We start from the raw sequence: 22,435 nt of genomic DNA, 5'->3' as shown, positions 1-22,435 counted from the left end.
TGAACCCCAAACAAAATTTTGAATCTTCCTATCAATCTCTTCACAGGTGACTTGCGGTAATGAACAAACCTGCATTGGATATGATGGGATTGCTAATAACACTGCTTTAGATAATATAACACGACCTGCTAGAGATAGATTGGCATGATTCCAAGCAGCAATTCTAGAATTCATTCGATCCAAAACATAAGAGAAAGATGACCGACCCACTCGCTTATGATGCAAAGGAATTCCCAAGTATCTTCCAAGATCCGCAGTCAAAGAAAAACCAAGAAGCCCACTAAGATGGTTTGCTTGAGTATGACCCACATTCTGAGAAAAGAAAACTCTAGTCTTATTATGATTGACTTTTTGACCAGATGAATCACAAAATATATGTAAGGCCTGTTGAATTATTAACACTTGCTCCTGAGAAGCTTCTGCAAACAAAAGGAGATCGTCAGCAAAAAATAAGTGGGAAATTTGTGGAGCTCCCCTTTTAATCCTCACTGGCTTCCACCTCCTGTGATCCACTGCCTGAGAAATGAGATGGGCTAGTCTTTCCATGCAGAGGACAAAAAGATAAGGAGAAAGAGGATCTCCTTGTCTTAAGCCTCTAGTTGGCCGAAATTCTTTAGTACAAGCCCCATTCCAAAGAACATTCATAGTGCAAGATGAAACACACAACATAATTAGTCTTATCAAATTTTCAGGAAGCCCTACATCATATAGGGTATCCTGAAGGAAATTCCAACTGATCCTATCGTATGCTTTCTCAAGATCAACCTTGATCGCTCTCAGAATCCTTATTCTGATTCTCTCTTCATATATGATATTTAGTTTTTAAATCATATACGGCACTACTCAAAATTCATTAAACAACTTTATAATTAAAAGATATAAGTCATATATTACATAAGACATAAGTCCAAAAACATAAAAGAAGTTTAACAACTCCCACAACTCGGTTAAAATTTGACCCGATTTAGTTTTTGGATCTAAGTAAAACGTAAAATTTTGTTGTGTTTATATGATTTTTGGGTTTTATAACTTTTATGTTAAATGAGAATTGAAATCTCATGTTGTAGAGATAAAAAAATATGTGGGACTCACGTGTTAGAAAAAATTAGATGTAAGACCCATGTCACGGAAATCGAAAGATGTGTAGAAAAATTTGAATTCTCATATTGAATGAGAAATATAAAACCCATGATTTTTACACGTTTTTATAAAGAAGCATTTTTACTTAAGTTTTGACACGTATAACTTCAATAAAAACTTAAAACGTAAGTTTTTATATTTTTAGTCTCATTTTTTACAAGAGTGGATTGAACCATTAAGTAAATTATTTGAAAGATATAATCCCTCTAAATTGAATAAATTTCTTTAATTCTGCTGGTATGGTATCTTTCTAATGGTTATTAGGAACATCAAGCCACTCAAGTTAAGTGAAATTTAAAAGTGCTTTAGGCAAGAAGACTTTTTGTAAGTTAGGTCCATATAGGAAAGCTTTGTAAACGTGCCTACTTCTGTGGGGATATTTCTTGCAAGTCCCAGCCCAGTAAGATTTATATGGACTAAATTGGTGAAGGCAGTTGATTTCAAGTTTTGGTATACTCTATAGCTTTGGAGGTTCTTCTCTCATTAAGGGAGTGGACAACAAATTAAGAATGCATTTGGAAAAAAAAAATTCTATCAAGAAATAATTACTTTTTTCAAATAAAATTTATTTTATTTAATATGATATTTAGTTGTAATTTTTTAAAAAGTAAAATTTTAACATATTAAAAGTCAAATAGTTATTTTAAAATTCAATGTTGCCCCACCCCACCCCTATAATCACATATTTTAAAATTCAATGTTCCCTTGTTCTTCCTTTCATCCTATCTCCTACACAATTCGATTCAATCCATGTTTGCTTCAGCGACCAACAGCAACATCATTTTTCTACGCTACTGCGGTTTCTTGCTACCACGTGTGTCTGTTATTTTTCCATTTTACACGCTCAGGTCATCTAAATTAGCCCCAATGGACAACAACAATCCCAACACCTCCTCGTACGCTCACAGCACTCAAAGGTTGTTCTGTGGCAGAGGAATGACTTCTGATATGAGAAACGGAAGAGAAAGAGAAAGAACAAGAGGGAGAGGGCGTGGTGGTGGTGGTAGTGGAACTGGAACTGGAACTGGAAAGGACAAAATTGACGCTCTTGGGAGGCTCATGTAAGCATCACTTCAATGTTTCTTAATTGAAATGTTTCGTTCTTCATTTTTTTAATAATAAGCAAAGCAATTTCATTCAATTAATGTTTCACTTTAATAATTTCAGGACTAGAGTTTTACGTCATATGGCATCTGAATTGAATTTGAATATGCGGAGTGATGGTTTTGTAAAAGTTAATGATCTGCTACGGTTGGATTTGAAGACATTCGCTAATATTCCTCTGAGATCCCACACTATTGATGACGTTAGGGAGGTCAGTTAATTCTGTTATAAATTGATTATTTTATTAAATTCACTTGGAATATTTACATGTCATTTGTATGTAATGGGTGTAGCTCAGCTTACAACACAGGTTGAGTAGAGTGCAAAGAGAATCTGAGTTCGATTCCCACCAAATATATCTTTGGGAAGGGGCAATTAGCTAGCTTTAACTGTGACTAAGTCCCAATTCGGGATTAATCTAACAGCCGGCTCAAAGAAAATTCTTTGGCTTATGATGCTTTTGAATGACTATTTATGCTTATATAACCTCTTTTATCTTTGAATTATACTTGAATATTGTTTATATTTGCTTTTATTTAGCTGTTAATGTAAACAGTATATTGTAATCTCTATTTCATTTTCATATGATACGAATTAACTAAAGGAAAACATTTTTTTCTAAATAATTATCAATTATGTCGTGGTTATCTTCAGGCTGTTCGAAAGGATAATAAGCAGCGTTTCAGCCTCATAGAAGAGAACGGAGAGCTACTAATACGTGCAAACCAAGGCCACACAATAACGGTAAAGTATTCCTTTTCATGAAATGTTGACATATCCAATTTGCTTTTGAAGTTTTGAAGAAATAATTGAACTTCAAGGAATTCAGTATGTACTCTGCGATGCATGCAAATGGTAATGCACCTAATTCTCTATTGAAATTTGCTTTGGCCATTGTCATGTTAAGATGTCATTAATGAAAAACTCTAGTACTTAATGGCTTGCTTTATTCTGTCTTTCCTTTTGCATCTTTGCACCTTGATATGACTTCGTATATCTGAAGTTCTAAATCACTGCATGAGTTTTTGTTTTCTTTAAAAAACCTGCTGATATGACAAAGATATATTTCATTAGTGAAGCGTTACGCTATTAGATCCATGCTATCATGGTTAGTTTTGATAAAAATCCAAAGCACTTTAGATATGGTATTGTTAGTAAGGAAAATAACTTATATTTGTCATATTTCTAACATGATCTGTTTTTCCTTATCTTTATGTTAAGGATGTCAGAGATAGAAAGCCAAATGAGTTTAAACAAAACCAAACACTAGTTGGAATAGGGATTGCAATAGCCCATATTCTGGCTTGAAAATCAAGAAACGTTGATAATAGGTACCAATGGTTTCTTCTGTAAATGAGATGAACCATTGGGTGTATATTTCCCTTAGTGAAAGATATCTTTAAAATTGTGTCAGTCAAGTGAATGGAGAATTTTATGCCATTAATATTGTCCACCGCCTTACCTAATTCTCTTTTATGTCTTTTGCTCTTAATCAGCTTTTGTCACTAATAATGTTTTGTTTACAAATAGAAGTTAAAATATTAGTTTAATGTTCTTACTTATGTGATGTTGAACTTTTGGATTGTGAATTCTTTCAATTTTCTTCATCTGCTCTTACAATACGATTATTAACTCTTGATCTGCAGGCTGTTGAAACTGAAAGCTTATTGAAACCAATCCTTTCAGCTGATGAAGTTCTAGGTACATAATCACTGCGGCTGTGTTAATCTATACTCAGATTCATGGGGAACTTCATACTTAGCAATATATTCACTCCTTAATTTTATAATATGTACATATTTATCATTTGATATTATCTTTTGAATGGTGGATGTGTTGCCATATATAGGGTTCACCTTGAACCTGATATTATAATATTATACTAACACAATTCTAAATACTGAATGGCTGTATATCTGTCTTTGCAAGTCATAAAACCACTCCCCATGAAACCCTGACTAGTGAGGGTACGGGTGAGGTTGCAAGCCATATTCTGTAATTTTAATGTTTTTCTATTTTGCTATTTTATTTGTTTCATTTCTTTCCTTTGTCACTATATGCAGTTTGTGTGCATGGAACCTACAAGAAGAACTTGGAATCAATTCTAGGATCTGGTCTGAAGCGCATGAAGAGATTGCATGTTCATTTCTCTTGTGGTTTACCAACAGATGGAGAAGTAATAAGTGGTAATATGATATATTTTTAAAAAGAATCCTATGTAAACACATAGAAATTTAAATTTAGATAGTGTTGTCTCGTTTTGTTTAGGCAAGTTAATTTTCCTTCGGGAATATTAAGGCTGGTGGCTAGGTTTAATATACAGAAGGAATAACATTAGAGAAGATGTCTATTGTGATTGATAATTTAGCTTTGTACTTGACAATATCCAGTTTCTGGTGCCTTTTACCCTTTTTTCTTGTGAGTATTTACCAGAGGCCGGCCAGGATAGTAGAAGTGCTAGAGGAAGCAAAATGCCTGCACACTTGGTGCTTTATTTGTAATTTGCAACTCAATATTTCTCCGCAAATGATTTAACCATTTTGTGGATAGTTGTTGCTGTTGAGCCATCCATTATTTCTCTGAAAGTTCCATTAATGACCACGGCTTGGATCTATTAGCATTTCTTTATCCCTTTGCTACCCATCTGTTGGAGGATGGAGGCCTTTGGATTCGAGGTCTCCTTTTGGCTGGCATGGGATTATTGTGTCTTAATAAACTTGTTAAGAATATTTAAAGTACTTGCATGGACTGTTTTATTGAATTCTTTGAAGATGGCCTTGTTTTATCAAAAACTAATGTGTATCATGATCTTTAGTATTTTTCTGTTATTCCCTTGGATGCAATAAATTCTACTAGAATTTGACCGGCTTCCTTTGTGTACCTGATTTCTTATCTATTTATTGTTTTTGGGCCAGGTATGAGGCGAGATGTCAATGTTCTGATCTTTCTAGATGTTAGAAAAGCATTAGAGGGTATGATAGTATTCCAAACTAGTTCTGATTGTGTACAAGTTCATCTTGAAAATGTTGAACGTTGTTGTTGTTGGTTGATAGTAATTAAAATCTACTACAAATAAGACTACTGATACTGCTTCTCTATATTTTTTAAATCCTATTTCAGAAGGCATGAAGCTTTACATTTCTGACAACAAGGTGATCTTGACGGAAGGTTTTGATGGTGTTGTTCCACCCAAGTATTTTGAAAAGATAGAATCATGGCCAGGCAGACAGCCTATTCCTTTTTAAAAGTACTGACATAATTTTGTTTTTACTTATGTTAGGATCAGAGGATTACTAGATGATTGGTATTATATATTATTGTAATCATGGTATAGGAAAAATTTGATACCATCAGTTTTTTAACTTTTGATCATTGGATATACACTATACTTGCTTTAACTCGTCTTGTACCGTTGGATGCCGTGATTTTCTTTTCTCGAGTTTTGCTTCACCTCTCCAAAACGGACGAAGATCTCTGAGTGTAGTTTCACTGCCGAGCATGTGGATGAATTGATAAGGGTTTATTTTAGCTTAATCAATGATTTTGAGCTCGCTCGGAGGACTAGTTGATTAATCATTGAACTTGTAATATCCCAGAAATATAATAGCAATTTTTAATAATAATAAATTATAAATTAATAATAATATATTTATATATATATATATATATATATATATATATATATATATATATTATTAGGACTAATGATAAATTGTGATTAATTGAATTATTAATTGATTGATCTTTTATGCATTAATGTTTGATTGTGAATGTAATTGGATTATGATGAGTTAATCATTTTTATTTGATTAGATATGATGAGTTAACGATATTCTGAGTCATAAGAAAATTAAAAAGGAGAAAAAAATAATGATACGAAGCCCGGCCCATACTTGAACTCAAGACTTGCAGATATTCTAATTTTCAGCAATTCTCCTCTTCTCCTCTACTACTCTCTTCTTATTTCAAATTTTTATTTATTTTATTATTATTTTTCTTCTCCAAATCGCTTTTCTTCTAGAAGGTAGCAAACACATAGACCAAATTTTCAATAAGTCAGGTTGCAAAGGATGGGGCTAGCAGTGGGAATAACAACTCAGAGATTTCTAGCTAGCTCTAGAGTTTAATTATTATTTTTATTTATTTATGCATAGGAAATACTTCTTTCAGTTGAACTTTAATTGTTGGTTTTATTTTAATGTAATAAAGTTAGCCTTGCACTTGCCCCTGTACAGGTGCGACGGTAACATTTTCTCAAATTAGTTTTAGATTAGCTTCCACAATAGATATAAGATCTTAATAAATAATTAAATGTTATTTTTTTTTGAAAATTTATAGAAATATTTTATTGTTGTTAAAATTGTTAGAAATTTGGAGTGTTATAGAACCGGTGGAGAAATTTTTTTTTTTTAAAAGATAGTGTAGTTTCTTATCCAATGATTCATGCTTATGAAATCACGTGTTGTATTGTATTTTAGTGTGTAATAAAATATTTTTAAGGAATGGGGATATCTTGCACTTGTAAGAAAAACAACTATAGTGATCCTCTTAAAGAATGCTTATAGGAGTTCTCCTATTTATAGGCTAAGATGATAACCACTCTTAGGTTTGCATATTTGTGATTCCACTGTGTGTCTCCAATGCTTAGTTGAGAGATTGTTTCTCTATATCCCATGCAATGTTATCAAACTTGGATAGATAATCGAGTCAGTCAAAAAACTGGGTTAACGAATCACGGATTCAACTAGTTGAATCAGTTGAATTAAATATATAATAAATATAAAGTTCTGAAGCATTATAACAAGAAACAGAGTTACTATAGTGATAAGTGTTGTAAATTTCAATCATCATTTCTTGGAAAATTTCTTCAGTGCAATAGGAATACCCAAGTTAATATTCCTTTTTTCTAAATGGAAAAAAAAATTCTATTTAAATCCAGATTTTTATTTGCATTTTTATTTAAGTCCCAAATTTTTTTACTTTTTTGAATTAGATGTAAATAGATCCGTAGTACAAATTTTTGTTTTTTTTTCATTTCTTGGTTGAACTCCCAACCCTTAGACCGGATCGGTTGGGTGTCCACATTTCGGGTCAACCAATACAATTTAAATATTATCCATTGTCAACAACAGCATTAGTACTGTTAAGTGTTAATCCATGCTGTTTCTTCATTCTTTGACACCTCAGAAATGCATTAATATTGTCACGTGTCATAAGTTTCCATGTACTGATAATTTCACATGTACAAATAATAGTTATTTTTTATTCAAATAGTTAGTAACTCTCCGATATGCGTTTGTGCTGGGATAAACGAAGATTTATGTCATTAGAGTGACAGGAAGATCAAAATTGATAATTGTTGTATCTTTCCTCATTATCAGTTTGAAAATTTTAAATGGGCATATATAAACTATGTACAAAGCCAATTAAAATTCTGAAAAACCAAAAAAAGAGATTTTGAATTGAATTCCAAGTTACATTGCTTTCAGTTTTACATCTATGTTGACACGAAAAATATTAGAAGAAATTTTGAAAATAAATAAATAAATTGTATTGCTAGCTGAATCATGAGAAGTCTCAAAAGGTGAGAAATAATGCCTCCTTATTATTCTCTGTTTTAAACTTTGCAATACGTTGTTTCAAATTGGGCTCAGAATGTGAAACAAAAAGGTCTGTTTGATTGTGTTCTGATTTTTTTGTTCTTAAAACTGTTTTGTAAACTAGTTATGAAAACAGTTATTTTCTATATTTTTTTCTTTTTGAAACAAGGGAGATATACAGAATTGTTCAAACTATAGAGGCATTAAGCTAATGAGCCATACTATGAAGTTGTGGGAGAGAGTTATTGAGCATCGCTTGAGGAGAGATACCAAGGTTTCTGTAAATCAATTTGGATTTATGTCAGGAAGATGTACCATGGAAGCCATTTTCTTGATGCGACAACTAAATGAAAGATATCGAGAAAAGAAGAAGGACTTACATATGGTGTTCATAGACCTTGAGAATGCATACGATAGGGTTCCAAGGAAAGTTTTATGGGTGGTTCTGGAGAAGAAAAAGGTACCATCAAAGTATGTAAAGGCAATCAAGGATATGTATCATGAGGCTACTACATGTGTGAAAGCTTGTAACGGAACATCAAGTTATTTTCCTATCACGGTAGGTGTACACCAAGGGTCAGCTCTAAGTCCTTATCTCTTTACCTTAGTTATGGATGAACTAACAAAAGATATTCAAGAGGTAGTGCCATGGTGTATGCTTTTTGCAGACGATATTGTGCTTATTGATAAGAGCAAGGATGGTGTTAATAGAAAACTTGAATTGTGGAGAAGCACATTAGAATCTAAAGGATTCACATTAAGTCGAAGCAAGACTGAGTATCTGAAGTGTGAGTTTTCTCTGGTAAGTGTTGGAATTAATGAATGAATTAATGTACAATGATCCATTGGTTATGAATAAGAAGTGGGTTAATAAAGAAAAGAGAAAAAGGGAAGATGAAGAGGTGTGTGGGTTTCAACAAGTCCCACATTGGACAATTAGTAGGAAATGGGAGAGTATATAAGCTCCCACTTCCCTCTCTTAGATTGGCCCTTGGGTCACTACATGTTTTATGTAGAGGGAAGAGCTAGGTGAGCATTGGTTCACCACACGCGCGCGCCGCCGCCGCCGTCCGTCCGGCCGGCTCGGCTCGGCTCGGCTTGGATCGGTTCATAGTGTGTAATAAAAAATAATTTTTTATTAAATTATTTTTTGCTTCCCTCCAACCAAAACGTTTCTACCCGCCGGTTTTTTGAGCAGTATTGAACCGAACCGGTTCTTTCCCTTCGTGAACCAGTCACCGGTTGTGTCTGCTCGCTGAACCGGTCACCGGTCATATCTGTTCGTCGGAACAGTCACCGGTCGCACCCATTCGCCGCCATCAGACACGGCGGTTCGCCGCCGGCGACTGTTCATCGTGACCGGTCAGTGTCTATAAATAGACACTGACACCTTCAGAAATCTATCCAGTTTTTCCTGCACTTAAACTCTGCCGGAATTTTTCTTCTTCCGGTTTTGCATATTGTTGTTCATCCTCCGGTGTGACTTCCTCTGGCATATTGTTGTGTTCGTTTGGGCTGTTGATTGGTAGTGCCACCATTCTTCAGACGAAATCCGTTCTATCCTGGGAGTCAAGTGTCCATCAACCTTAGGCATCAGTGAGGGGGCAAATTGTCTTAAGGAGACACGTTCTGTGGGCTCGGATTTAATTCCTCTTATACTGCATATATTCATCCTTTCATTCTGTCTGTTTCATCATTCTGCCACTGACAAGTAAGTCTGTTTTTAATATTTTTAATTACACAGTGATAATTCTGATCATCTACCTCCTCTGCTTTATACATGGGTTCAAATCTATTAGTGATATAATATCACCCATTGTCTTCGTTAACAATCTTAAGACAGTTTCGGTGTTTTTGAACCTGTGATCAGTATTTATTTTTCGTTATATATACTGTTTCTGTTTTATTTACTGTGTGATTAATCAGGGTTATTAATCTGTGTGATAAATTAATCTGTGTGATTAATTTCGGATTCTGTTTGTGTAACAGAAATGGCTAATGTAAGTACTAGCAATGCCAATGTTACTGCCTCTGTTCCAATGCATGCTGACAAGCCTGAAAAACTGAATGGAACGAATTTCAAACGCTGGCAACATAAGATGTTGTTCTATTTGACAACTCTGAGTCTAGACCGTTTCCTCAAGGAAGATGCTCCTAAACTGAAAGAGGGAGAAGAGTCTGACAAGGAAAAGGTTGCTGCCATTGATGCTTTTAAGCATTCTGACTTCCTTTGCAGGAACTATATTCTCAATGCTCTAGACAACTCACTGTATAATGTGTACTGTACCCTGAAAACTAGTAAGGAACTTTGGGAAAGTCTGGACAAGAAGTATAAAACTGAGGATGCTGCCTTGAAAAAATTCATAGTTGGCAGATTCTTGGACTTCAAGATGGTAGACTCCAAATCTGTTGTGAGTCAAGTTGAGGAACTTCAAGTGATTGTGCATGAAATTCATGCAGAAGGAATGTCTCTTAGTGAGTCTTTTCAAGTTGCTTCTTTCATAGAGAAATTACCAAACTCTTGGAGAAACTTCAAGAATTATCTGAAGCATAAGCGCAAGGAATTGACACTTGAAGATCTGGTTACCAGATTGAGAATAGAAGAAGACAATAAGATGTCTGACAAGAGGAATGGGAACAATCCTATGATCTCCAAAGCTAATTTAGTTGAAGAGGGATCAAAGTCAAAGAAGATGAAATATTCTGAAGATGGAAATGCTAAGCAAGGAAAGGGCAAAAAGTTCAAAGGCAACTGTTTCAATTGTGGGAATCCTGGCCACCGTGCAAAGGATTGTAAGAAGGAACAAAGGAAAGATCAGAGGAAGCCACAAAAGTTCAATAAGAAGAAGAAGAGCACTCAAGCCAATATGGTTGATATTGCTGATCAGGTTGAAGAACTGAATCTGGCAGCAGTGGTGATGGAGTGCAATCTGATGGGAGACTCCAACGAATGGTGGGTGGACACTGGTGCCACCAGACATGTCTGTTCAAACAAGGGGATGTTCTCCTCCTATACTCCTACTGATAATGATGAGAAACTTTATATGGGTAATTCATCTACTTCAAAAGTTGAAGGAGTGGGCAAAGTGGTTTTGAAAATGACATCTGGCAAGATAGTGACACTGAATGATGTGCTCCATGTGCCTGATATTCGCAAGAACTTAGTCTCTGGATCTCTGTTAAGCAAGAATGGCTTTAAACTTGTATTTGTTTCTGATAAGTTTGTACTTACTAAGAATGATGTGTATGTAGGAAAGGGCTACCTTAGTGGGAGCCTTTTCAAACTGAATGTGATGACTGTAAACAACTCCAATATTATTAATAATACTACTACTTCTGTCTACTTGCTTGAGTCTTCTAATTTATGGCATAGTAGATTAGGACATGTTAATCTAAAGTCCATTAAGAGTTTAATACATTTAGATTTATTACCTAAATTTGAATGTTTAAATAATAAGTGCCAAGTATGTGTTGAATCAAAATTTTCGAAATTACCTTTTAAATCAGTTGAAAGATCAACCGAGTTGTTAGATTTAATACATACTGATATATGTGACATGAAATCTACACCATCTAGGGGTAATAAGAAATATTTTATTACATTTATTGATGACTGCAGTAGATATTGTTATGTGTACTTACTCAATAGTAAAGATGAAGCTATTGTTGCTTTTAAGCAATATAAAAGTGAAGTTGAGAATCAACTCAACAAGAAAATTAAAATGGTAAGGAGCGATCGTGGGGGAGAATATGATGGCCCCTTCGAGGAATTCTGTATAGAGTCTGGTATTATACACCAGACAACAGCTCCTTATTCACCGCAATCAAATGGGATTGCAGAAAGGAAAAATCGGACACTGAAAAAGATGATGAATGCTATGTTAATTACGTCCGGTTCACCACAGAATTTGTGGGGGGAAGCCATGTTGACGGCTAATTATATTACTAATAGAATGCCCCACAAAAAGATAAAAAGCATACCATATGATATATGGAAAGGAAAGAAGCCATCCCTGAAATACTTTAGAGTGTGGGGGTGTTTGGCTAAGGTTGCGGTTCCTAAACCTAAAAGGTTAAGAATCAGACCTAAAACCGTAGATTGTGTATTCATCGGTTATGCACTTAATAGTAGTGCTTATCGTTTTCTAGTGTATAAATCTGATGTCTCAGATATACATATTAATACGGTGATTGAATCAAGGGAAGTTACTTTCTTTGAAGACATATTTTCGTATAATAAAAAACATGAATCAAGTGGTAATGATGATGATCAGGTTGAGATACCTCGAGATGCTACAACTGATACTGATACCGTAGAGGACATAGAAGATGAACCTAGACGTAGCAAGAGGCAAAAGACCGCCACATCCTTTGGACCTGATTTTATGACATATTTATTGGAAAATGAACCTTGGACGTATAAGGAAGCTATAACGTCCCCGGAAGGACCATTCTGGGAAGAGGCTATCAATAGTGAGATGGAGTCTATCTTGTCCAACCACACTTGGGAACTGGTAAATCTTCCTCCTGGCAATAAGCCGTTAGGAAGTAAGTGGGTGTTCAAAAGAAAAATGAAAGAGAATGGCACTATTGATAAATATAAAGCAAGGCTTGTGGTAAAAGGCTACAGGCAACGTGAAGGTTTCGATTACTTCGATACTTATTCACCCGTTACAAGGATCACATCCATCAGGATGTTGATCGCGGTAGCTGCATTGAATGGATTAGAAATACATCAAATGGATGTGAAAACTGCCTTTTTAAACGGCGACCTGGACGAAGAGATATATTTAGAACAACCTGAAGGTTTTGTTGTTCCAGGACAAGAACGGAAAGTTTGTCGCTTAATAAAATCCCTTTACGGGTTAAAGCAAGCTCCAAAACAATGGCATGAAAAATTTGACAAAGTTATGTTATCAAATGGTTTTCGAATTAATGAATGTGACAAATGTGTCTATGTTCGGAATACTGAAAAAGGTTTTGCCATTGTCTGTCTTTATGTAGACGACATGTTGATCATGGGTAGTAATAATCAAATGATTAATACTACTAAACAATTACTTAAAAGTAAGTTTGAGATGAAAGATATGGGGTTAGCAGACGTTATCCTAGGAATTAAAATTCATAGAACATCTGCAGGGTTGGCATTATCACAGGCTCACTATATAGTTAAGGTTCTTGAGAAATTCAAGAGTTTGAATATAACTCCTGTGAGGAACCCTGTAGATTCTAATTTGAGTTTATTAAAGAACACTGATAAAGCTACAGCACAAAAGCTATATGCTCAAGTGTTGGGAAGCCTTATGTATGTTATGAACTGCACCAGACCTGATATTGCTTATGCAGTAAGTCTGTTAAGTCGCTTTACCAGTAATCCAAATGAGAATCATTGGAAAGCTATGGTAAGAGTTTTGGGATACTTGAAGTATACTCAGAATTATGCTTTGCATTACGAGAAATACCCCGCGGTTATAGAAGGGTATTGTGATGCAAATTGGATCACCGGCTCTAACGACACTAGGTCCACAAGTGGATATGTGTTCACCCTTGGTGGAGGTGCTGTGTCTTGGAAATCGTCCAAGCAAACCTGCATTGCAAGGTCAACCATGGAAGCAGAATTTATTGCTTTAGATAAGGCCGGTGAAGAAGCTGAATGGCTTCGTAAGTTTATTGAGGATGTTCCTAATTGGCCAAGACCGGTACCATCTGTATGCATACATTGTGATAGCGAAGCAGCTATTGGAAGGGCCAAGAATGTCATGTATAACGGTAAGTCTAGACACATACGTCGTAGACATGATACCGTAAGACAACTACTCTCGAATGGAATCATTTCAATTGACTATGTTAAGTCTAAGGAAAACATAGCGGATCCGTTAACCAAAGGGATTCCTAGAGAGTTGGTTGAAAATTTGTCGAAAGGAATGGGTTTAAGGCCTATCAATTGTTGAGCATTGCGGTAACTCTACCTAGAAGAGTGGAGATCCCATGAACTAGGTTCAAAGAGACAACTAAGTGATGGTTGACTGTTCAAACACTGTGAAGTTTTTAAACTCATACTCATTCCTAAGACAAGACAGTGTATTTATGAGGGTAAGCATAAAGGCTTTTAATGATTTCTTAATCTGTTGTGTTCAGATGATGTATAGTGATTTACATCACAAGAAATCACCTATGTGAGTGTGAAGTGAGGGCCGCTTCTATGAGAATTTTTAAAGGCCGATTCTCTAAAACACTCGCAGAACTAGGCAGGTGTCCCACGGCCAAAATGGGCGCAACAAAGGACCAACAATGCTAGAGAAGCAATTGTGTGACTCCTATTGTCTAGGTATACACTAAAGGTTGATGGTTCAAGTCGACCTAGACCACCGATCGACCGAGTATATCCGATAGGTTTTCACTAGAGAAGGTTCAAAGGTAACTCCACCTATCTCGATGCAGTTGTTTCTCGTTGAGGAATTTACACTTTGCATGTATACTCTTATGCATTTTGTCACGATGATTTGACTTCTTATCCATGTGGGGGATTGTTGGAATTAATGAATGAATTAATGTACAATGATCCATTGGTTATGAATAAGAAGTGGGTTAATAAAGAAAAGAGAAAAAGGGAAGATGAAGAGGTGTGTGGGTTTCAACAAGTCCCACATTGGACAATTAGTAGGAAATGGGAGAGTATATAAGCTCTCACTTCCCTCTCTTAGATTGGCCCTTGGGTCACTACATGTTTTATGTAGGGGGAAGAGCAAGGTGAGCATTGGTTCACCACACACGCGCGCGCCGCCGCCGCTGTCCGTCCGGCCGGCTCGGCTCGGCTCGGCTCGGTTCATAGTGTGTAATAAAAAATAATTTTTTGTTAAATTATTTTTTGCTTCCCTCCAACCAAAACGTTTCTACCCGCCGGTTTTTTGAGCAGTATTGAACCGAACCGGTTCTTTCCCTTCGTGAACCAGTCACCGGTTGTGTCTGCTCGCTGAACCGGTCACCGGTAATATCTGTTCGTCGGAACAGTCACCGGTCGCACCCGTTCGCCGCCATCAGACACGGCGGTTCGCCGCCGGCGACTGTTCATCGTGACCGGTCAGTGTCTATAAATAGACACTGACACCTTCAGAAATCTATCCAATTTTTCCTGCACTTAAACTCTGCCGGAATTTTTCTTCTTCCGGTTTTGCATACTGTTGTTCATCCTCCGGTGTGACTTCCTCTGGCATATTGTTGTGTTCGTTTGGGCTGTTGATTGGTAGTGCCACCATTCTTCAGACGAAATCCGTTCTATCCTGGGAGTCAAGTGTCCATCAACCTTAGGCATCAGTGAGGGGGCAAATTGTCTTAAGGAGACACGTTCTGTGGGCTCGGATTTAATTCCTCTTATACTGCATATATTCATCCTTTCATTCTGTCTGTTTCATCATTCTGCCACTGACATGTAAGTCTGTTTTTAATATTTTTAATTACACAGTGATAATTCTGATCATCTACCTCCTCTGCTTTATACATGGGTTCAAATCTATTAGTGATATAATATCACCCACTGTCTACAATAACAGTAAGAGATGTAGACCAAGATCTCGTGCATCTAAGTGATCAAGAGGTACCCAAGAAAGACGCTTTTAAATACCTGGGCTCCATTTTGCAAAAAGGTGGAGAGATTGATGAGGATGTAAATCATAGAATCAGAGCAGGGTGGATGAAATGGCGCAGTGCATCTGGGTTTTTGTGTGACCGCAAAATCCCCCTTAAGTTAAAAGGAAATTTCTATAAAACAGCAGTAAGACCTGCAATGCTATATGGAGCTGAATGCTGGCCAGCACATAGGCAACATGAGCATAAAATGGGAGTAGCAGAGATCAGGATGTTAAGGTGGATGTGTGGTTATACGAGGATGGATAAGATAAGAAATGAAGATATTCGACGAAAGGTAGGAGTACTACCGGTGGCTGAGAAGATGAGAGAACATAGATTGAGGTGGTTCGGACACGTAATGAGAAGGCCCCTGGATGCTCCCGTAAGAATAAAAGTTTGTTACCAAGAGCTCAACACAAAAAGAGGTAGAGGTAGATCGAAACTTACTTAGGGGAAGGTAGTAAAACAAGATTTAATGGAGTGAGATATAGATTAGCGGACGGTATGCCTTAGAACAGAATGGAGAAAAGCTATACGCATGGTGGAGGGTTAGACCCGTTGTTATTCCTATGTTCCAGGTGGTCCCTTTTTAGTCCTTTTCCCCTTTGTTTCCCCTCTTCTTCTTTTTCCTTTCTTTTTTACTTTTACTTATATATATATATATATATATATATATATTATTACTATTCGATTTATTTTTTTTATTTTTACTTTTATGTTTCTTTTTTCAACCTTTTGTATCTTTCATTTGAGTTCATCTACCACCAACCCCAATTAATTTGGGATAAAGGTGTTGTTGATGTTGATGTTGAAAGTTAAAAACCAAAACAAAAAACAAAAACACCTCAGATTTGTTCTCTAAATTTGATTCTAAAAACAAAAAAACAGTTATAGTTTTCAAAATATTTTTGACAAAACAGTTCTTACCAAACGAGTTAATTTGTTTTTTTGTTCTGAAAACTAAAAAACTGTTTTTAAAAACACTAATCAAACAAGTCTCTGTTTTAAGGAAACAATACTTCCTTGGGGCCAAGAATGTGAAAAAAATAAAATAAAACAGTAGAATACATTTTATTTAGTCTCTCTGTAGTTTGTACAGTCCTGTATCAGCTAACATTGTTTTATATTTCAATAATTCCATCAATTCTTTGATTAGAATCCTTAATGAAGAGGTCCACCAGAATCAACAACAGCTCGATTTTAAGCTCTTCACCATGTAAGAGACTAAAAGTAATAGGTTACTAAGAATCATTTTAAAATAATATCAGGTTATATTAATAAAAAGGATTAATATTTCTCATGTTGGAAGAGATAAAATTATTTCCTACACACATATAAAAATATATATGACCCATTTTTTTTTCTCTTTTCTCTTTACATGGGTGTACATGGGCTCTACACACTTTTATGTGTGTGTAAGATAATTTTATCTCCTACTATATGAAAAACATTAAACTCATTGATGAAATCACACTCCAACATAAACTAGTAAATACTGATTCTGTGCCAAATGAGTTACGGATGTTGCTTCATGACAAAATTTATATTTAAGTACAAAGAGTATTTGCCCACTTAGGTTCTGCTCAAGTGATGAAATAGGTAAATATTTGGATAAAATTTTAAAATTTCAGTATTTTAGTTTTATCCAAATATTTACGTAAAGAAGTATTAGTAATAAGACGGGAAAGACATGGATTCAAAATCAACCCTCATCCTTGCATTTGCGAAATTAGAAAGTCTTGTGCACTTGAAATTGCTCATTAAATTCAGGGACAACTTCTGAATGCAATTAAGAAAAAAAAAAAATTCCTTACTACCATGTGATAAGGATCATCTATTTATATCTCATGAAAACCAAAAGCTAAAGAGAGCAGTTTCCGGAATAAGAAAAAGATTGCAAGATGGAAGCAATAACAAGAGATTCATCATCACCATCAATAATATCGTCAACTGCGTTGATATCACTTGCTTCCAACTCGGGGGTTGTTGGGGGTGGTGGGGGCAAAGACAGTGGAAGAGAAGGAGATGGAGGAAACATCAAAGGGTAGTGAAAATTTGTTCGAGCATTTTCAATGCCACATATCTTGATAGATGAAAGATCATAAGCTATGGCAGCCTCTTCAGCAGTGTCAAATGTGCCTAGCCAGTGTCTCTCTTTGGTATATGGATTCCTAATCTCCGCAGCATACTTTCCCCATGGCCTTCTTCTGACCCCAAGATAATTTGAAGATCGCCTTAAGGTTCTTCTAATGGGTTTTTTGTAAATCAATGGAGGAAGGTTTTCCATTGGGTTGGTCTTGGAAATCAGAGCTTCCCCATAGACAGAAAGAAAGGGTTCCCTCATATATAACCTATAGGTTGATTGAAGAGGCATATTTTAATTGTTAAAAGTTAGTCTCTTACTCCACTAGGCATGTGGAACCATGAATAGTGTGCATGAAGACATAAGAACAGGTAAGACGCATAGCTATCATAGAGTATAATATAAGAAAATATAGATTTGTTTCTCTAATGGTTGTTATCTCTTCTTGTTTTCCTTATTTTCCTCGCAAATTACATGATTAAAGTGGGCATAATGCGTAAATCAATGGATTTGCTAATGCAGGTGTTTTGTCTCTCTCTAAATCATTAAAACATTAGACAAAAGAAAAGAAGAATCAAACTAAACCAATTGAATTCTTTAGATTTGATTTTTAACTCTGGACAAAGTTTTTGGTTTGGATTCTTTTTGATTAATGGAACTAAGAAAATTTGAATCAATTTTTTTCTCCGAAATTTTTTATTGATGAGTGGCAACAGCCGATAAAAACAGTGGGCAAAAGACCGAACGTAGCCAACTTGGTTTGAGGTGAATTAACACTAGTATGTTGGCTAAGCTCTCTCTTCCATTATTTTAGTTGCTTTAATACATTTGCAGTTACTGTTGAAATTAATGTTTTTCATGTTATAGAAAATAAAATTATCTCTAAAACATACATAAAAATATACGAAACTCATATGGGGCCATATGAAAAAAATAAAGAAAAAAATAAAAAATTCACACATTTTTATGTATGTATAAAAAATAAAATTATCTCATATAACAAAAGAAACTTTAATCTTTTTACACTTCTATCCATGGAGTTTATGTCCTATACAACATAGCGTTTTGTTAATTTTTATGATCTACATTTTCAGTTTAAGTTTCTCTAGTATTACGTTGTCTTTTCTCTTTTGTTCTTTACTTTTTATTTCTAATGTTGGTTTTTACAAATGGAAAACTCAACCAAGGTTTGTAAAACTTAAGCTTCCATAAATTCGAATATGTTTTAAAACCACCTTTGAAGTGTTGGTCTAAGTTTTACAAGTTTAAAAAAGTGTTTTAAAAAGCTACCCATTGCGTAGTTTAAGTTTTATCTACTCGTTAGTTATATTTGACTCGGTTAAGAAGAGTGATCCTCAATTATTCTCAATTATATTCTACAACTGGTTTTAACCCTTCTCAACTGTATTATGTGTTTGTTATAATCTTCCACAACTCCCAAGTTAGTAGACTTGAGAAAGGTAATAGTGCTTTGTAGCAAATTGTAAACACCCATCTTGTGCACTTCCTAACTTTTGTTTTAATATCAAGATTTACTTTTTTTCTTGAATTAAGATTAAAAGTCTAATACCACTGTAAATAAGAATTAATGATTTATATTTTGTAGCACATCATTACACATTATATATCAATATTATATTATTCAGAATTTTCTCTCTTTTCCCCACTGAAGTCCCGATAATTTCATCAATTATAATCCTAACCCACATACAACCAAAAACATTCCAAGATTCCAATCATACGTACTTTGCGCTCAGCGAAACTGAAAATGGTAGCCGGAATAAATTGCAAAGAAATCATGAAGTAACGACTTATGTTAATGTGAATTTTACTAAACTCACCTATGGACAGCATAGCTTTTGTGATTTATGCACAAGTAACAAATAATTTAAAAAGCCAAACAAACTATATAAATAAGCGAATGGTATCATACTTCAAGTGAGTTTACGCCAAATGCCTCCCTTAGATGCTGTTAAGCACTTCACTCGTGGAAAAACAAAACCTGTCTTTGGAGGTCTACCATCAATAAGAGAATTTTCATATATCTCTTTGCACTCTTGTATAACCTGATTCACAAGAATAACATTGCAAATTCCAAAATCAATAACCAAATAATTTCTCCAGCAAAGAAGTTTTAGTTAATGACCAAAATTAATAAATATATCATATCTCTCTTTCTTCCCCTTATAGAAGTTTGGGACAACTGGTTCCCAAAATTATGCCCATATAAATTGAGTCCAGTATGTTGTCGCCAATTTTTTACACGATAATCTTCCAAAAATAGATCCACTGGAATATTCAAGCTGTGTTAATTGTTGGTTGTATGGGTTAGTGAATTATTTTAAGCCGAGAGTTTTTCATGCACTAAAATAGGAATATTTACAATCTCCTCCAGTCAGTTGGTTAGAATTGAATAAACAAAACCAAATAAATGCACAGTTCAGATTCTTATCCCGTGAACATATATTTCTTGAGTTCAATGTTAAGCAAAATAGACACTGAATTTTATTTACCTCCTTGGCATCCTTCCGAGGAATGCCTTCTCGTAAACCAACAAGTTTCTCGACAACTTCAGGCTACAATTACAGATAAAAACACATTCATCAACCACGACAACTCTGAGGTAGAAATCTTCATGCGCTTTAAATAATATAAAATCCTTTTAAAAGTTAACTTCCTAAGCCAAAAATAAAACTATAATAACTTAAGAAAACCCACTGTAAGAAACATTTCAAATGCATGAAGAACTATTACTTCTATTTGCAAATGAAAAAATTGAATTGAATAAATCATTGAAATCATGGGCATAATTTTACCGGGCAGTCAGGTTGATGTTCGAGTATATTTGTATAGATAAGTGTGAAGGTATCCAGGCTCTCTGCTGAAGCAAGTTCCCTCAAGTCGCTAAGTATGCTCACTCTATTTTCAACTTTCTAATCCGGAATGCCAAGGAAACAAGAGTAAGAAAATTGGGCGAAGTATGCCCAGATTAACAGCTAATAAACATGTTGATCTGGGACTGGCATAATATTCACATTAGAGGACAACAGTAACAAAATGTCTAAAAGAGAACTCACAGAAACACTGATATGCTCCCTAAAAAAGTCCATGATAACCTCCTCATCTAGTCTCATCCGTTCAATAGTTTCTTCCTTAATGTAGTTTTTCTGTAATTATAATTATAATTATAAGAAATCTGTTACTGAAGAAAATATGCACAAATTTAGTCCATAAACCAACAATTATTTTATTGACATCAGAACCTGTGTTAAAAGATGATCAACATATACAACCACTGTCTCCTCCAGGCAGGTTTCAACAAATCTCCTAAAAGATCTTTCTTCAATGTACCTTTAATATACGGAAAGTTGAAACAATTAGTTTTTGACAATGAACTAAATACTTAACAATCAAATTTCAAATAAATGCAAGAAGGCATTCGCACCAACAACTTCATAAATAAACTTCAGATGTTATACATAGCAAATTATGGCTAAACTGCTAGGAACAAAACCAAGTACGTATGCTAAATTTTATCAGTTATGTTGAATGATGAGAAAATGAGAGACATGTGACGTAATCCATGAGTATCAATAGGCTCTTATATAGACTGACTATAGCAATTTACGTAACAACAATTCAATGACGTGGAACTTCATCCCTCACAGTATTATCAACTTATTTACAATATTTTCAATACTTCCCCTTAAGCTAAAGCTTACTCAGCTTAAGGTGAATAGAAATAAACCCTTGAGAAAGGATATATATGGAGAAAGACCGGGGCCGGACTACATCCGGGACAATAATTGATGGGGCAGGTTGCATCTGGAACAAGGACTGATGCGGCCAGGCTGCATTAGGAACAATGACTGACAATAACAGAATATATCTATATTAATTGATAATTATTTCCCCAGTAAGAGATAACAGAATATCTCTATCCTATTTGATGACTACTTCCCTACTAAGAGATTCTGTAATCTCTATATTATTTCGTCTCTCTTCTAACTACCTTATCCTAAGAAGAACTAACTTCACTCATCATTTTATGTTTCTATCTCCCTTGTCCAATCCAAGGAAGCATCAACGAGTTTGACAACCTTGTTATAAACCCTATGATTTCCAGTGTTTATAAAACCAGAATTTAGGTCCTCGATTCACAGATTAAGCTTTCAGGATTACCAGTATCTTCACAGATACCAGAGAAAGCTTAAAGAAGCATTAGGGTAAATGAGGATTAAGAAACAAAACAAATTACTGAGATCAGAAAAATGACTCACATTTTTACATCAGTAAAATAATCGCCAAATGTTGCAACCAAGTACTCAGTAACCTGCCCTTCGCTCCATTCTGATACATGCAAAACAAAAGGAAACTCAATTTTCATATTAAAAACATCAAATAAAGTGTAAAAGCACATGATTGAATGGATATAATAGGAAACATGGTAAATTTACTTCTTGTCAATACATTGAGCTTTAGCAATAGCACAAGACAATGTTGGATACAATGGTACATGAACCCAAATACCCAATTACTTAGCAGCAAGTATCAAGTACTATAAAAGTCAACTGAAATTTATACACAAACTTCAATTCAAACACTTAACAATATCTTCAAGCCTATTAAATCTTAATGTCCAAGGCAACGCATTTCCTATTTAAGTGGAATAATTTATTACAGCACAGCGTATAGAGCTCAAAATTTAGGAATCTGATATGAATGTTGTTAAAAGGATGTATATTACAAAGAATAAGATGGGCAACAGAGGAACTATAGTGTGGAAGGCTGTCACGTGAGTTGGAGGGAAGAAGGTTAGTGTGGAAGGAGATGGGAGGGAAATGTTGGGAATTAGTTTATATAATTAGGAGTAGCCTCGGGG

General features: G+C 35.0%; 3 protein-coding genes across 4 annotated transcripts in view; 1 reads left to right on the top strand and 2 right to left on the bottom strand.

Moving 5' to 3' along the window:
- Positions 1-1,822: 1,822 nt before the first annotated feature.
- Positions 1,823-5,651, top strand: LOC133297074 (uncharacterized). The gene is made up of 7 exons (XM_061496140.1): positions 1,823-2,201; positions 2,308-2,455; positions 2,899-2,988; positions 3,891-3,945; positions 4,308-4,430; positions 5,160-5,216; positions 5,365-5,651. Exons 1-7 carry the CDS (start codon positions 1,891-1,893, stop codon positions 5,487-5,489), a joined length of 909 nt encoding a protein of 302 aa, XP_061352124.1. The 5' UTR covers positions 1,823-1,890; the 3' UTR covers positions 5,490-5,651.
- Positions 5,652-17,331: 11,680 nt separating this feature from the next.
- Positions 17,332-17,757, bottom strand: LOC133297066 (ethylene-responsive transcription factor LEP-like). Its single transcript, XM_061496129.1, has one exon. The coding sequence runs from the start codon at positions 17,755-17,757 to the stop codon at positions 17,332-17,334; it is 426 nt and encodes a 141-aa protein (XP_061352113.1).
- Positions 17,758-19,304: 1,547 nt separating this feature from the next.
- LOC133297073 (exocyst complex component SEC6) overlaps positions 19,305-22,435 on the bottom strand; it is a 34,121-nt gene continuing 30,990 nt past the window's right edge. For both annotated transcript variants that reach the window (XM_061496138.1, XM_061496139.1), the window contains 6 exons: positions 21,834-21,903; positions 20,817-20,904; positions 20,631-20,720; positions 20,370-20,486; positions 20,067-20,129; positions 19,305-19,619 (listed from right to left, as the gene is read on the bottom strand). In XM_061496138.1, coding sequence (XP_061352122.1) covers positions 19,488-19,619; positions 20,067-20,129; positions 20,370-20,486; positions 20,631-20,720; positions 20,817-20,904; positions 21,834-21,903 — 560 coding nt within the window. In that variant the 3' untranslated portion in view covers positions 19,305-19,487. The remainder of the gene's footprint in view (positions 19,620-20,066; positions 20,130-20,369; positions 20,487-20,630; positions 20,721-20,816; positions 20,905-21,833; positions 21,904-22,435) is intronic.

This window comes from Gastrolobium bilobum, unplaced genomic scaffold (genome assembly GCF_033153095.1).
Source record: "Gastrolobium bilobum isolate Gb01-03AN ecotype WA unplaced genomic scaffold, APGP_CSIRO_Gbil_v1 utg17589, whole genome shotgun sequence".
Lineage (NCBI taxonomy): Eukaryota > Viridiplantae > Streptophyta > Magnoliopsida > Fabales > Fabaceae > Gastrolobium > Gastrolobium bilobum.
The sequence above is the reverse complement of the archived record's forward strand: the minus strand, read 5'-3'. Positions and strand labels throughout refer to the sequence as shown.